General features: G+C 38.7%; 1 protein-coding gene across 7 annotated transcripts; it reads right to left on the bottom strand.

The window, feature by feature from the left end:
* Positions 1-423: 423 nt before the first annotated feature.
* On the bottom strand, positions 424-12,329 carry LOC124140157. Of its 7 annotated transcripts, none has more exons than XM_048401624.1 (3): positions 12,168-12,326; positions 2,982-3,055; positions 424-598 (listed from the first exon to the last, which is right to left on the bottom strand). In XM_048401624.1, exons 1-3 carry the CDS (start codon positions 12,199-12,201, stop codon positions 449-451), a joined length of 258 nt encoding a protein of 85 aa, XP_048257581.1. In that variant the 5' UTR covers positions 12,202-12,326; the 3' UTR covers positions 424-448. The 7 variants fall into 7 exon arrangements, 5 of the variants coding, with proteins under 5 accessions (XP_048257581.1, XP_048257583.1, XP_048257582.1 ...); XM_048401626.1 differs by lacking the exon at positions 12,168-12,326 and adding an exon at positions 3,703-3,828; XR_007222748.1 differs by lacking the exon at positions 2,982-3,055 and adding an exon at positions 11,364-11,437 and having other exon boundaries at positions 583-598; positions 12,168-12,318.
* Positions 12,330-14,613: the final 2,284 nt, after the last annotated feature.

Below are 14,613 nucleotides of genomic sequence, written 5' to 3' on the forward strand. Positions count from 1 at the left end.
GTTTCAAACCGGTGACAACACTTTCAAAAATAGCCTGACAAAGATCTCGATTCGAAATGTGATAACTTAACAAAAGAACATACTGGACTGTCTATTAGATGGCCTAGATTGTATGGCACTACTTCCTACGGACAATGCAAAGTCTCTTCCGTTCAAATGTTCATCACATTGAAGCTGGGAGTCTATATAGAGGCCTCTTTGTGTTGGCTCCCTGCATTGAATCGACAGATAGACTATGTTCTTGACTGATTCAATCGTAAAGCCCGTAACTGTCGTTCGGAATATCCCGTGTTTAGCTTATAGACTGGTCCATTTTTTGTGGATACTACGAAAATAAATGGATGCTGCCAGTTAGCGAAAATATATCTGCAAGTAGCGAATGTCGAAACTGTCGAAAAGCAGAAGGATCACACAACAAGTAAGTAAGGTTCAATAACGAGTTTATTAATTAATCATTGAACTGAAAAATCTTGTACAATGTCTCGAGATCGCGAGACATGATACCGGCTGTCAACTGTACTGGAAACATCAGTCGCTCGGCATTGTCTGTCACGATCCGGTACTTGTCTGTATCCCTCCCATGATTGATATATCTGAACTGTTAAAATAATGAAATTGTACCAATAAACTTTGAAACTTGAAAGTGTACGAAGTTGGTTGAAACCAAAACTGGGTCCATGTAATGTAATGAATACATCCCGGAAGTCGCGTGACCCAGAATGAATGCCGAGGACGCCACATCTCCTAGAGCTGTCGAAATGTCATATAAGTAATTAAAGCATGGGATTACTTAATAATCATACAGGGTCGATTCTAGAACGATCCCTGTAGACATTGGTAGGTAAAAGCCCTTGACTGTGACGGTCGGAATGACCTTGGACCCCCCGGATAAAAAAATCTTTAAATGTATTATTTTATAGGGACAACAAATCACATGCGACTTGTGATAACTGTAACTTGTTTACTTGAATCATTACGATCTTGAAATATTTTGGTGAGGTAATAAAACTAAATTAATTAAGCTTTTATTCATTTTTAAACTGATATTTTCCATGAGTAATAACTGTTCAGATTCGGACAGCAAGAATTTTGTTTACAGACAGGCATGATACGTGGGTGTTCAACGTTCACATTTCAACCTCGGGCTCTGTAAGAGATAACTGCAGCATGGGAAACATGAGTTACTTTAATTAGGAGTCCCACAGTGTAACCATTCGATCCTCATTGTAATGATCTCTTAAATAACGACTGCTTGGCTGCTGCGACTGCTTGGCGTGGAGTCTTTGTGCGGGAGCTCGACCTCCTTCGAGGTTTTGTTTGTTTTCATTTTTCTGCACTGACATAGTGAACAAATCTTTAAAAAATCAAGCACCATTTCATCTACCCGATCCCCATTTTGACCAACTCTTAAAATAGCAATAGTTTAGTTGAAGCGACAATTTGGCATGGACCGCCTGTGAAGCAATCTCTCGATTTCAGTTTTCATAACAAGGGATGCAGAAAACATGAATGTACAAGACACGTTCTTCAAGCAACAGCTTTTATCACATACATTTTAAGCAGAATATTATATAAATTTTAATTCATGTATGAAAAAAAATGTATGTTATCAAAAATAGTCCCAAATAGTCCAAATGGTTCATCCGAAAGGTCCTAAAATTAGTAGTTCACACAACACTGGCACAGCAAACAAATCCAAAGTCTATCTCTCCGTGAAGAAACTCTGGAACATGTATTTCACACAGGACACAAGGACGGCCGAGCATGACTGGGGCTGCTTGGATTCTTCACCAAGATCTATCTCCACAACTTGAGGGCGGGCTCTGGGGGCAGGGACGGGGAGGGAGGTCTGGGGGTCGGGCTGGGATGAGAGGGGGTTGACGGTGATCGTGAAGACACTGGGGCGCTTATAGAGAGGAAATAGATGTCCTTAAATCATTGAAATCAGTATCAATCCACAGTTAAGCGTGTATGAAATAAACATGAAAAGGTCGACCATTTGTTCCTACTTTATCGGGATATTTAAACAAATTGCAAGTGAAGATATACCGCCTACCGACTAACAGAGAGAAATGCGACAAAAACATATCGATAATCGACAAAAATCTGTATTTGTACAATTCCTGCAGTATCATGAGAGTCAGGGCACGATTGAGGAATTAGATATACATGTAGCTTGCACCTGGTGCAAGTTTTCATCCCAACCATTTTTCACTAGACAAAACCGATTGCACTCATAACAGAACCCATTACATAATAAAGAAAATATCATCTCAAATCCTAGAATGAAATCAGTGTCGTTAATAATTTGATATTTTCATTTCACTGACAAGATCACTTTAAATGGAATCACTTATACATCCCATATATTCGTTTGCATTCTTGTCATTTATCATAAGACTGACCTGATAAGATTCATGACGAAAAGCCCAAAGGACAATGTCATATTAAACAGACACTGGGAATGTGATGTAGTATGGTACAAAAAGTGTATTGAGTTCAAAGATGTAAGTGTAGAAAGCTTTTTTAGTTAGTCAGTAACAAATTTGTAAAATTTGTACATGCCCTGGGTGCAAGTACAGATAAAAAATTGGCTGCATTTTTCAATATCAGGTGGCACTTGTGCCTTTATTTTTGTTAAATCGAGCCCTGGTCATGAGCATGCGTTTTTCAATCACTAACAAATAGTGGTGATAACTGTTGTTTGCGAAAAGGTCATGTAATTGGAAACAGAAGTAGTTTTATCATATATATTACAGAATAAGGGAGTGTAGAACAATGCATGTCAACTTTGTTTGCCAGAAATGAGTTCTGATTATTAAAAGCTTCGTGACTATATAATAATATTATACATAGTTATCTTAATAATGTTTAACACAGATGACTTGTTTCGAACTAATGAAAGTTGCAAAGGTTCTCGAATTTGTTTTTCTGATACTAATAGGACACACTCAAACAACTTGAACCTAATGATGACCTACAGGATCAGGGACAGGAAGAGTCTTTTGGGAGACGGGGGCCTGGTAGTTCCTAAACCTGTGGAGATCGTCCTGGGCTATAATGGAAGAAATAACATAAAAAACATCATAGCCATCATCATTGTATAGACTATAACATAGACTTTTTGTTTGTTTTTATAGATACATGATGCCTGTGTGTTCTTTTAGGAGCCTAAGCAAATTATGCCAACGTTGCAGAGTTCTGTGCCAGGAAGTTTGGTTGAGGTCACTGGACATTTTGGGACAAGAGAGACCTATACTTTACAAGTCCCTCCCCTTGACACCACACTTAGTTAGGATAATCCAATATGGTATATGAAAACCTTGCCACGGGAAGAAAAGGGGAAACATAGATCTATTGTTATTTTGATCATTGATCATGATACTTTGACAATGATTAATATTATTTAACCATGGGAATTGAATTGGTACAATTCATACTAATAACATCCATACACATTCACTTCACAAAAGATCAACTGTAAAACACAAAGTACATAAATATATACGAGGGACCGGCGACGTACATGAAATGTCCCATCTGCTAATGAGTATGTCAGTCATTCTCTTTCACGTTTATTGTTACCAAATGTTTATGGCAGATTCAAGTTGGGAATACAATCCGTCAAAAGGTATCATCTGTATGCTTTGAAATCAAGATAAAAAGCAAACATAAGTTAAAATTGAGACCACTTCTAGATACCTTGATGATAAACCAAAGCAACAGCGGCATACATAGTGCAGAACGTGCGATGCGTGCGGGATAAAGAGCAAAATGCAAACACAGACGTGGAAACAAAGTGCAGGAGCAACAACCAAAATGGCGTCTTTTGTGAATTACGGAAGTAGCAACGGTCGCCAAGGAGATCCATCAGCGATCGCCGCGTCTCGTTGCTTTCCGTAGGCTTTAATTGACACAATAATTGACACAAATGATATCCTTTTGATCACGACTGGGAAATATGTTATACCTTGAATATATGGTGCACCGTGAGTTTTCATGCGACGATACGATACACGAAACGTTAAAATCAGTGTCGATACTAGACTGGGGTCCTGTCTACTAAACATAGTAAATCACGCTAATCTTGCGTCGCGTACCAACAGTGGAGCCAGTTTATATCGATACAAGACGATACACTTACTAAACTTACCACTCGTTTAATGACTCCCACTGTTTTGTGCCAGTTAAATATCACAGATGTGTTGAAGTTAGCGTATAATGTCTGCTGCAACTGTTACCTTTACAACTATTTTTGTTGTAACACGAGCCGTGTTTTAGCATTCCATCACAATGGCCGTTAACTTTTCCAAGCTCCTTCCCAGCGCGTGACACCTTCGTTACACTCTCGGTAACATCGCTGCCACCAGTGTGGGCGCAGCCATTACAAGAATCTTGAAATTTGCCCTCAAACCCCATGTGTATTAACGTTTATACTTTTGTTTATGTCTTTGGGAATGCCATCATATTTCAATTTGAAAAGGTTTACGACTGACCATGTTTTCCAGACGAATTTACTTTGTTGTTTTGATAATCAGATTGGTTCGAGATTGCAGACCAACGGAAAATCAACCAACTTCTCCCTTACATTCTTACTATATCAATAACACGATAGTTTTAATGAAACAGAAATTCAAATTGACAAACGAAGAAAGTAATTTAGCAGCGATAAGTGTATTCGGCGCACGACAGTCGACACTTGTTTGTAAACATAACGGTCATTCGGTTGCGAGTTCAACTCCAAGCATGGTTGTGGCCACCTATTCACAGTTGGGAGTTTTGACTGGTGGCAGCGATAGTATAGAGAGCTCCGGGAACGTACTATCGCTGTGAGGAGCTTGTAACTTTTCCTGTCAAGGGCAATTAATTCATATAGAGAGTAGAGTGGTTTCCCTTTGACTACACAAGCTCCTTCCCAGCGCGTGACACCTTCGTTACCCTCTCGGTAACATCCATTCGTGACCAACTCGTATTATTCCGGGACAAGCCGAATAGCGACTCGTGCCCCGCTCGTGGCCATTTTTGCAACCTGGTTCCTTCTTAGCGCAAACGGGGATACCTAAAACAATTGTCAACTCGTTGCGTAATGGTTCACATATATTTCCCCATATATTATTAATATTTTGCTATTATATTATGCTTTTTTCAAACGCATCGGGACATGCGGAATATACAGTATGATTGAACACATTTATCTGTGTTTTGGCTATATTTTTAGATGCAAGAAGGATACCTTGACGAAGAACTTGAAATCATACGCGCATTTTAATCGGTTTGTCGTATTTTCGCACACAACATTCACCGATAGGGGGACGAGTCTTCTTTGCGGGTTACGGAAAGGGGCGAGTGGTGACGAATGCACCCATGCATAGCCTCTCGCCACTTTCCGTAACCTGCAATTCGGTTTGTCCCGGAATTACACAAATGATCACTGCCGTCGGTGTGGAAGCAGCCATTACAACTTTTTGAAATTTGGCCTCTAACCGCAAATGTAGTCACGTTTATATGTTGGTTTGTCTTTCGGAATGCTATCATAGTGAAAAAAATAACTTCCCCTTTACATTCTTACTATACCAGTTACATGATAGTTGAAATGAGAAAATGATTCAGCTGGGGTAAAAGTATTCGGCGTCACAGCAGTCACAACACCACCACAACAGGCTAATTTGCATATCACATGACCCGACTTTTCTCTTATTCTGAAATAAGAACTGATTTGCCTAATGCAAGTTTTTAGGGCGCTAAACATGTTGTTTTACATAATTACATACATATCTTTCTACAACTGAGACATTGAGTGCATGACAATATATCTTTATACATCAAAGTTGCCGTATCGCTCTCTCTCAGTAGGGGTTTGATGACAGCACAACCTATGTAAACAGAGGATAACTACGCAAATGGAAAGTTCTTTACGCATTAGGACATTTTCTCAATGAAATTAACCATTCAATGCCAAATGTTTATCTAGATGTGAAGACTTGTCAAAAATGAAACAGGTGAAAATATATTCAAGCATTTGAATGGACTGTGTAATACCCCGAACACCTCTCTACATATGTGTGTATATTTGCACACGTGTGTTATATACATACGTGACTATACTTGTCATGTGAACGCGTTTACTCACGTATGTATATTAACACCAGGAGCAAATTTACATCATGTCTGGAGCAGGTGCAAATGTAAATGTAAGTTTGCCCTGTATGGATATGTTGTAATGTGAATGTTTATGCCAACGTCAGAGGATGATCAAATTACTATATATCTGTTGTTTTGCCAATAACAAACACGTTGTAAACAGTTCTCTATTCTGAAAATGACACTTTTCAGACTACAGCAATGCCAACCTTTATGCTGACATTCAGAGCTGGGTGGACGGTGTTAATTTCTGTAAGGCAACTCTCTTCTCATGATTCGAAAACAACCTTTTCATGTTGAAAGTCGTGAACAGACCCATGAATATGTGTGCTTTACGCCATTTACATACCTTATTTACACACTTAAGTTACTTTTCATGCGAACGCATAGTAAATTTAGTTACACATGTGCAAAATTACTTATGTGAGTAAATGGTGTGCATGTGAACGGGGTATAAGATGTGACTATTAAATCGTCATACGGCGCTGGCCTGTGGCAGATGTACTAACTGGCGGAAGGAGCTCTGGGTAGGACAGTCGGTCAGTCGGATGAGAGTTCAACTCCAAGCATGAAACCTCTAGACACCTATCATGGTAGGGAGCTTTCGTGGCAGTCATAGTATAAGAGAGCTCCGCGAACGGGCTATCGCTGTGAGGAGCTTGATTAGTACAACGTATGGAATCTAGCGTCTAATGGTTGGTTGTTTAACGCCGCATTCACCAATATTCCAGCTATATGACGGCGGTCTGTAAATAGTCGAGTCTGGACTAGACAATCCAGTGATTAATATCATGAGCATCGATCCATGCAATTGGGATCGATGACATTCATCAACCAAGTCAGCGAGCCTTACCACCAGATGCAGTTAGTCGCCTCTTACGACAAGCATAGTCGCCTTTTACGGCAAGCGTGGGTTGCTGAAGAACTATTCTACTCAGGATCTTCGCGGGTCGCGTCTAATGGAATGAGTACTTTATCGATTGTGTACAACTGGGTGGCATGCTGTTTGAAAATCATATAGTCCATGAATGAATTTCCATTATGAATGATACTTAAAACCCGATGGAAGTTTATTGTCAAAAAAATATTCAAGACATACGGTTTGCAATCTAAGTAGGTTGATTCCCATAACATTTCTTCCCAAATTATCGATTGCATAAACCATTGACGCAAAATTGAAAGAAATATTTGATACAAAACAACGCCTGTCATATTAGGAGAGATAGAGAGTAAAAGAAATATTAAAGTGTCGCACGTCGAAATATATACTGTATACACATAAAGGTGATTTCAATATGATAAGGCAACAGTATGTATGTAAAACAATATGACATATAAATAATATAAAATCACACATAATGATATATACTACCATACACCTAATTCAGGAATGTTCTGGCTAGAAGTGGCTAAGCTAACAACAATCGTCTTGACTGGGCGCCGCCATTTTCTTTGAAGCAAATGCATGCGACATGAGCGATGGAACCGCATTGGTCAATGGAAGTACACTCAGTTAACTCCCTTGCCTCGGGAAGAGTTGGTTGGGTTTAACGCCGCTTTTGAAATTATTCCAGTTATATCACGGCGTGTCAGCTTAATATGGGAGGAAAGCCCGAAGTGATGCAGGTCTCAGACGTTTACCACTTCGGGGAAACCCACGAGCACAGGTATGGTACTGACAAACCTAGAAACATAATCGGGGCGAACCGCCTTAGACGACTGGCCCACCCGTGCCCCTACCTCGGGAAGATGCGAAGATAGCTGCATGTGTAATAATGCTTATAAAGTGAACAGATTTTTAAAAAGTCATTCCAGCGATAAGGAATGTTACCGACAGTAATGACAAAAATTGCAAAGTGCGCTTTTCAAGAAATATTCGTTTTGTTGACGATATCATTGAAATTTGATCACGTGGCTAATTCTGGGATTTTGTATGCAAAACCAGATACTTTTTAAAAGGAAATTATGAGCCTAAATATTTGGTGTGGGTGTTTTAAACACACTTTTACTTTTTGGAGGCAGATAGTTTCAGTCTAAAGTATAATTTTTCACGCATGTTCTGAGACAATTTCTTTTCAATAAAAACGGTCGGTGCCTAAGGCCTTGTGCGATTACACTGAGAATTTCTGCTTACTAATTTTACGTGTAATCATGTTGACGTCTAATCACTGTGTTCTGATATATGTGTAATAATATTATTTGGAATATATTTATGAGGAAAGAAAGACGCATCCTACACGTGGTAAGAACAGTTGTATTTATGTTTTGAATTCAAACGTTTTGAGGTTCAAATTTTCATTTCAACTATCAACTTGTGTATTGATGATATTTCAATGGAAAATTGGTAATTATCTTTGTTACATGAATACTATAATTAGTTGTCATCTTGATGTATTATTAATAAAATACCGTATTAATGTGAACATTATTGCTGAACTTTTGAAACATATTGTACCAACTGCTAATACATGTATACCAGCATGCTTGGAAACAAAACCCACCAACTTATTGAAATGTAGAATGGACCAGTGGCCTTACATTACTGAAATACATCTATGTCTATGTCTATGAAATCGTCAACATCTTCAACTTCAGCAATGTTAAAGATAAACATTTCAGCTCTTTCTTCACAAGAAGGGAGACACAGGTGACCCAGTCGTCTAGGTGCCGCAGTTCACTGTGGAGAAATGCATACCAGAAACCCAACATCGTTGGATCCAATCACAGATTCGACCTGATTATATTTCGAGGTTTGTCAGCACCACACCCCAATCTCATTAAAATCAGATCTTAGTTCTCGCAACCGCTAAACAAAGATCTGTGAACATCCTATTGCGAGTCATAACAGAATGACCTTTCGCGAACTTTGACCAATAAAATGACTAACAAGTCGACATAAGCCATTCAGAATGCAGCTTTCTCGAGCTATACAGCGCCGGTGACTATACTTTTGAAAAATATTTTGACAAAGTTCTCGATTCGAAATGTGAAACTTAACAAAAGAACATACTGGACTGTCTATTAGATGGCCTAGATTGTATGGCACTACTTCCAACAGACAATGTAAAGTCACCTCCGTTCCAATGTTTATCTTATTGAAGCAGGGAGTCTACATAGACCTCCTTGTATTGTTTCCCTGCATTAAAACGACAGATAGACGATGTTCTTGACTGATTCAATTGTAAAGCCGGTAACTGTCGTTGGGAATATCGCGTGTTTAGCTTTTTTTAGACTGGTCGATATTTTCTTGTGGATAAACTACGAATATAAATGGATGCTGCCACCAGTCATAAAGTGTGACAAATATATACCAGAGCTTGGAGACGAGGTTTCGCGAAAATATATCACAAAGATCAACAAGTAGCGAACGTCGAAATGAAGAAGGATCACACAACAGGGAGATAAAGTTCAATAACGAGTTTATTAATTAATCACTGAACTGAAAAATCTGTACAAAATCTCGCGATCGCGAGACACGATAGCGGCTGTCAACTGTACTGAAAACATCAGTCGCTCGGCATTGGCTGTCACAATCCGGTACTTGTCTGTATCCCTTGATATATCTGAACTGTTAAAATTATGAAATTGTACAATAAACTTTGAAACTTGAAAGTGTACGAAGTTGGTTGAAACCAATACTGGATCCATGTAATGTAATACATTCCGGAAGTCACGTAGCTCTGAATGAATGCCGAGGACGCCACATCTCCTAGAGCTGTCGAAATGCAATATAAGTAATTAAATCATGAGACTAAACAATCATATAGGACTACTTGGCGTGGAGTCTTTGGGCGCGAAGTTTTGATGTTTTGATTTTTCTGCGCTGACATAGTGAACAAATCCTTAAAAAATCAAGCACCATTTCATCTACCTGATCCCCATTTTCACCAACTCTTAAAATAGCAATAGGTTAGTTGAAGCAACAATTTGGCATGGACCGCCTGCAAAACCATCTCTGGATTTTAATTTTCATAACAAGGAATGCAGAAAACATGAATGTACAAGACACGTTCTTCAAGCAACAGCGTTTATCACATACATTTTAAGCAGAATATTATATAAATTTTAATTCATATATGAAACAAAATGTATGTTATCAAGATTAGTCCCAAATAGTCCAAATGGTACGTCCGACAGGTCCTAAAATTAGTAGTTCACACAACATTGGCACAGCAAACAACTCCAAAGTCTATCTCTCCGTGAAGAAACTCTGGAAAATGTATTTCACACAGGACACAAGGACGGCCGAGCACGACTGGGGCTGCTTGGATTCTTCAACAAGATCTATCTCCACAACTTGAGGGCGGGCTCTGGGGGCAGGGACGGGGAGGGAGGTCTGGGGTTCGGGCTGGGATGAGAGGGGGTTGACGGTGATCGTGAAGATACTGGTGCGCTTATAGAGCGGAAATAGATGTCCTTAAATCATTGAAATCAGTATCAATCGACAGCGTGTATGAAAAAAACCATGAAACGGTAGGCCATTTTGTACAAATAGCAAGTGAAGATATACTGCCTACCGACTAACATAGAGAAATGCGACAAAAACATTTCTATAATCACCAAACATGTGTACTTGTACGATTCCGACAGTATCATGAGAGTCTGGGGACTATTTAGGAATTAGCTATAGCTTGCACCTGGTGCAAGTTGACATCCCAACCATTTTGCACTGGACTAAACCGATTGCACTTATAACGGAACCTTATTAACTATTAGTGTGGATGTATATAATTAAGAAAATATCATCTCAAATCCGAGAATGAGATCAGTGTCGTTAATATTTCGAAATTTTTAGTTCACTGACATGCACTGGGTGCATATAGAGATTAATAAAAGAATGCATTTTTTAATATCAGGTTGCACTTGTGCATGTGTTATATAGTCAAATCAAGCCCTGTCATGAGCAAGTGTTTTTGAATCACTATCAAATAGTGATGATACTAGGTGTTTGTGAAAAGGCCATGTATTCGGAAACGGAGGTAGTTTTATCATACATAACAGAGTAAGGGAGTGGTAAAATAATGCAAGTCACCTTTCTTGTGTTGTTTGTTAGAAACGACTCCTGATTATTAAAAGCTTCCAGACTATATAACATGTATAGTTGTCTTAATAATGTTTAACACAGATGACATGTTTCAAACTATTGCCAGTTAAAAAGGTTCTCGAATTTGTTTTTTTCTAATAGGACACATTCAAACAACTTGAACCCAAAGATGACCTACAGGATCAGGGACAGGAAGAGTCGTTTGGGAGACGGGGGCCTGGTAGGTCCTAAACCTGTGGAGATCGTCCTGAGCTATAATGGAATAAATAAAATAAAAAACAACAACATCATATCCATCCTCATTGTATAGACTATAACATAGATGGGTTGCTTTTATAGAAACATAATTCCTGTGTGTTTGTTTAGGAGCCTCAGCAAATTATGCCAACGTTGCAGGGTTCTGTGCCAGGAAGTTAGATTTAGGTAAAATGGTCACTGGCAGGGTTAGAAACAGTTTTTGTCCACTAGTCCTTATTATGATAACATATAGCAAAATCCTTAAAATGGGCCAATTTCTACTCGTCCTCAGGATACCTTTACTATTGAGCAGTTTGGTAAGGACTACAGGACTAGTGCCAATTTCTAACGCTGCACTGGACATTTTGGGACAAGAGAGACCTATACTTTTCAAGTCCTTCCCCTTGACACCACATATGAAAAGTTGAAAACCTACACAAATCATGTTTTACTGCCTGGATCCCATTACTAGGGAACGAAAGGGGAAACACAGATCTATTGTTACTTTGATCATATATATCATGATACTTTGACAGTGATTAATATGATTTTACCATAGGAATTGAATTGGTACTATTCATATTAATAACATATGTTTGTCATTCTCTTTCACTTTTATTGTTACCAAACGTTTAGGACAGGATTCAAGTTGGGAATGCAATCCGTCAAAAGGTATCACTCTCTAAGCTTTGAAATCAAGATAAAAAAACAAAATTAAGTTAACACTGAGACCACTACTAGATACCTTGATGATAAACCAAAGCAACAGTGGCATACATCGTGAAGAACGTGCGATACGTGCGGGATAATGAGCAAAATGCAAACACAGACGTGGAAACAAAGTGCAGCAGCAACAACCAAAATGGCGTCGTTTGTGAATAACGGAAGTAGCAACGGTCTCCATGGAGATCCATCAGCGATCGCCGCGTCTCGTTGCTTTCCGTAGATTGCATGTCCCGGAATAATTGCCACAAATGATATCCTTTTGATCACAACTTGGAATACCTTAAATACATGGTGCACAGTGAGTTTTCATGCGACGATACGATACACGAAAAGTTATTTTCTGTGTCGATACTAGACTGGGATCCTGTCTACTAAAACTAGTATATCGCGCTAAGCTTGCGTCGCGTACCAACACTGGAACCAGTTTATATCGATACACGACGATACACAAAAGTCTTGCTAAACTTACTACTCGTTTAATGACTCCCACTGTTTTGTGCCGTTACATATGGCAGATGTGTTGAAGTAAGCGTTTAAAGTTAACTCACAAACATAGCGGCTTCGAACATGTGTCTTCTGCAACTTTTACCTTCAGAGCCTGCTCTGAAATATCGAGTTTCCACGTGATTTGACCTAAATATGGGTATCGCAATATGTATAGTATCGTGAACTAATATGTATCGTGATAGGTATCGTGTAGTGACCTTGCTGTATCGTTTGACCCCGATATTGTTGGTACTACTGTATTTATTTCTGGCCACAAAACCGAGTGGTGTCCACCTTGCATGTCCAAACCACGATTATGACTAATGCCTGACAGCGAGTTGACAACAGATGATGGGTTAACATACATGGGTTCCATACAAAATGTACCTGGAACAAAATACCTTTTTTGTGTATTTCTGTTGTAACACGCGCCGTGTTTTTGCATTCCAACACAATGACCGTGACCTTTTCCTGTCAAGGGCAATAATTCATATAAAGAGTGTAGAGTGGTTTCCCTTTGACTACGAGTACACAAGCTCCTTCCCAGCGCGTGACACCTTCGATGTCGCTGTGAGGAGCTTGACGAGTACAACGTTTGGAATATATAGCGTCTAATGTACTTTGCCGATTGTGTATAACTGGATGTCATGCTGTTTGAAAATCATTTAGTCCATGAATGAATATTCCATTATGAATGATACAAAAACAAAACAAAAAAACGATGGAAGTTTATTGTAAAAAAACAATATAAAAAATACTCAAGATATATAAGGTCGGTTTGCAATCTAAGTAGGTTGATTCCCATAACATTTCTTCCCAAATTATCGATTGCATAAACTACGTCGCAGTGACGGGACATCCTGTACTTTATGTGTGTATGTTTCATATAATGCCATATAATGCACGTATTCCTTGTACTGGTAGCACTTGCCTAATGTGTATGTGAAGTTTTATATAAATATTAAACAGATTATGACTACTGCTCCGGAAAAAAATCCAGACTTCATTTCCGAATGAAATCGACTTAAATTGTTGCCTTGGAAACGTAGAACAAAATCTGAATGGCAAAATACATTTTCATCACAGTACTTGTGTATATACTAAGTTTGACGAGTTGCCTTGTTTAAGAATAAACGCCCATGAAGTGACTCAACACAGACGCAATATTGAAAGAAATATTTGATACAAAACAACGCATGTCATATTTATTAGGATAGATAGAGAGTAAAAGAAATATTAGAGTGTCGCACGTCGCATCTTTTACATAGAAGAAATACGTACAAACTCCATACACATAATAGTGATTTCCATATGATAAGGCTTCAGTATATTTAAATAATATGACATATAAATAATATAAAAATATAATATAGATAATAATACTACAAACCTAATTCAGGAATGTTTTTCCAAGAAGTGGCGTTAAGCTCACAACAATCGTCTTGACTGGGCGCCGCTATTTTGTTCGAAGAAAATTCAAGTGATATGAGATGTGGACTCTCACTGGTCAATCGAAGGGACATAAGTCGTTACAGCCACTGGTGGCTCTACGTTCGAGCCCAGAAATTCCAGTCTATTTTCACAAGGCTGGAGTTGACTGAATGGTGTGTAATAATGCTTATAAAGTGAAAAGATTTATAAGAAGCTATTCCAGCAATTAGGAATATTACTTATAGTACAAAAATTGCAAAATGCGCTTAGAAATAAAGAAATATCCATTTTGTTGGCGATACACATCACCACTGAGTTTTGATCACGTGGTTAATCCCCGACTTTGTTTGTTTGTTGTTTAACGCCGCACTCAGCAATATTCCAACTATGTGACGGCGGTCTGTAAAAAATCGAAATTTTAGTGGCAGACAATTTCATTTTTTACAACAGTCTGATTCATACTTTCACGCAGTTTCTGAGTCAGTTTCTTTCTTCGATAAAGAAGGTCGGTGCCTAAGGCCTTGTGCATTACATTACATAATCTCTGC

Source organism: Haliotis rufescens, unplaced genomic scaffold (genome assembly GCF_023055435.1).
Source record: "Haliotis rufescens isolate VD_foot unplaced genomic scaffold, xgHalRufe1.0.p SCAF_23, whole genome shotgun sequence".
Classification (NCBI taxonomy): Eukaryota; Metazoa; Mollusca; class Gastropoda; order Lepetellida; family Haliotidae; genus Haliotis; species Haliotis rufescens.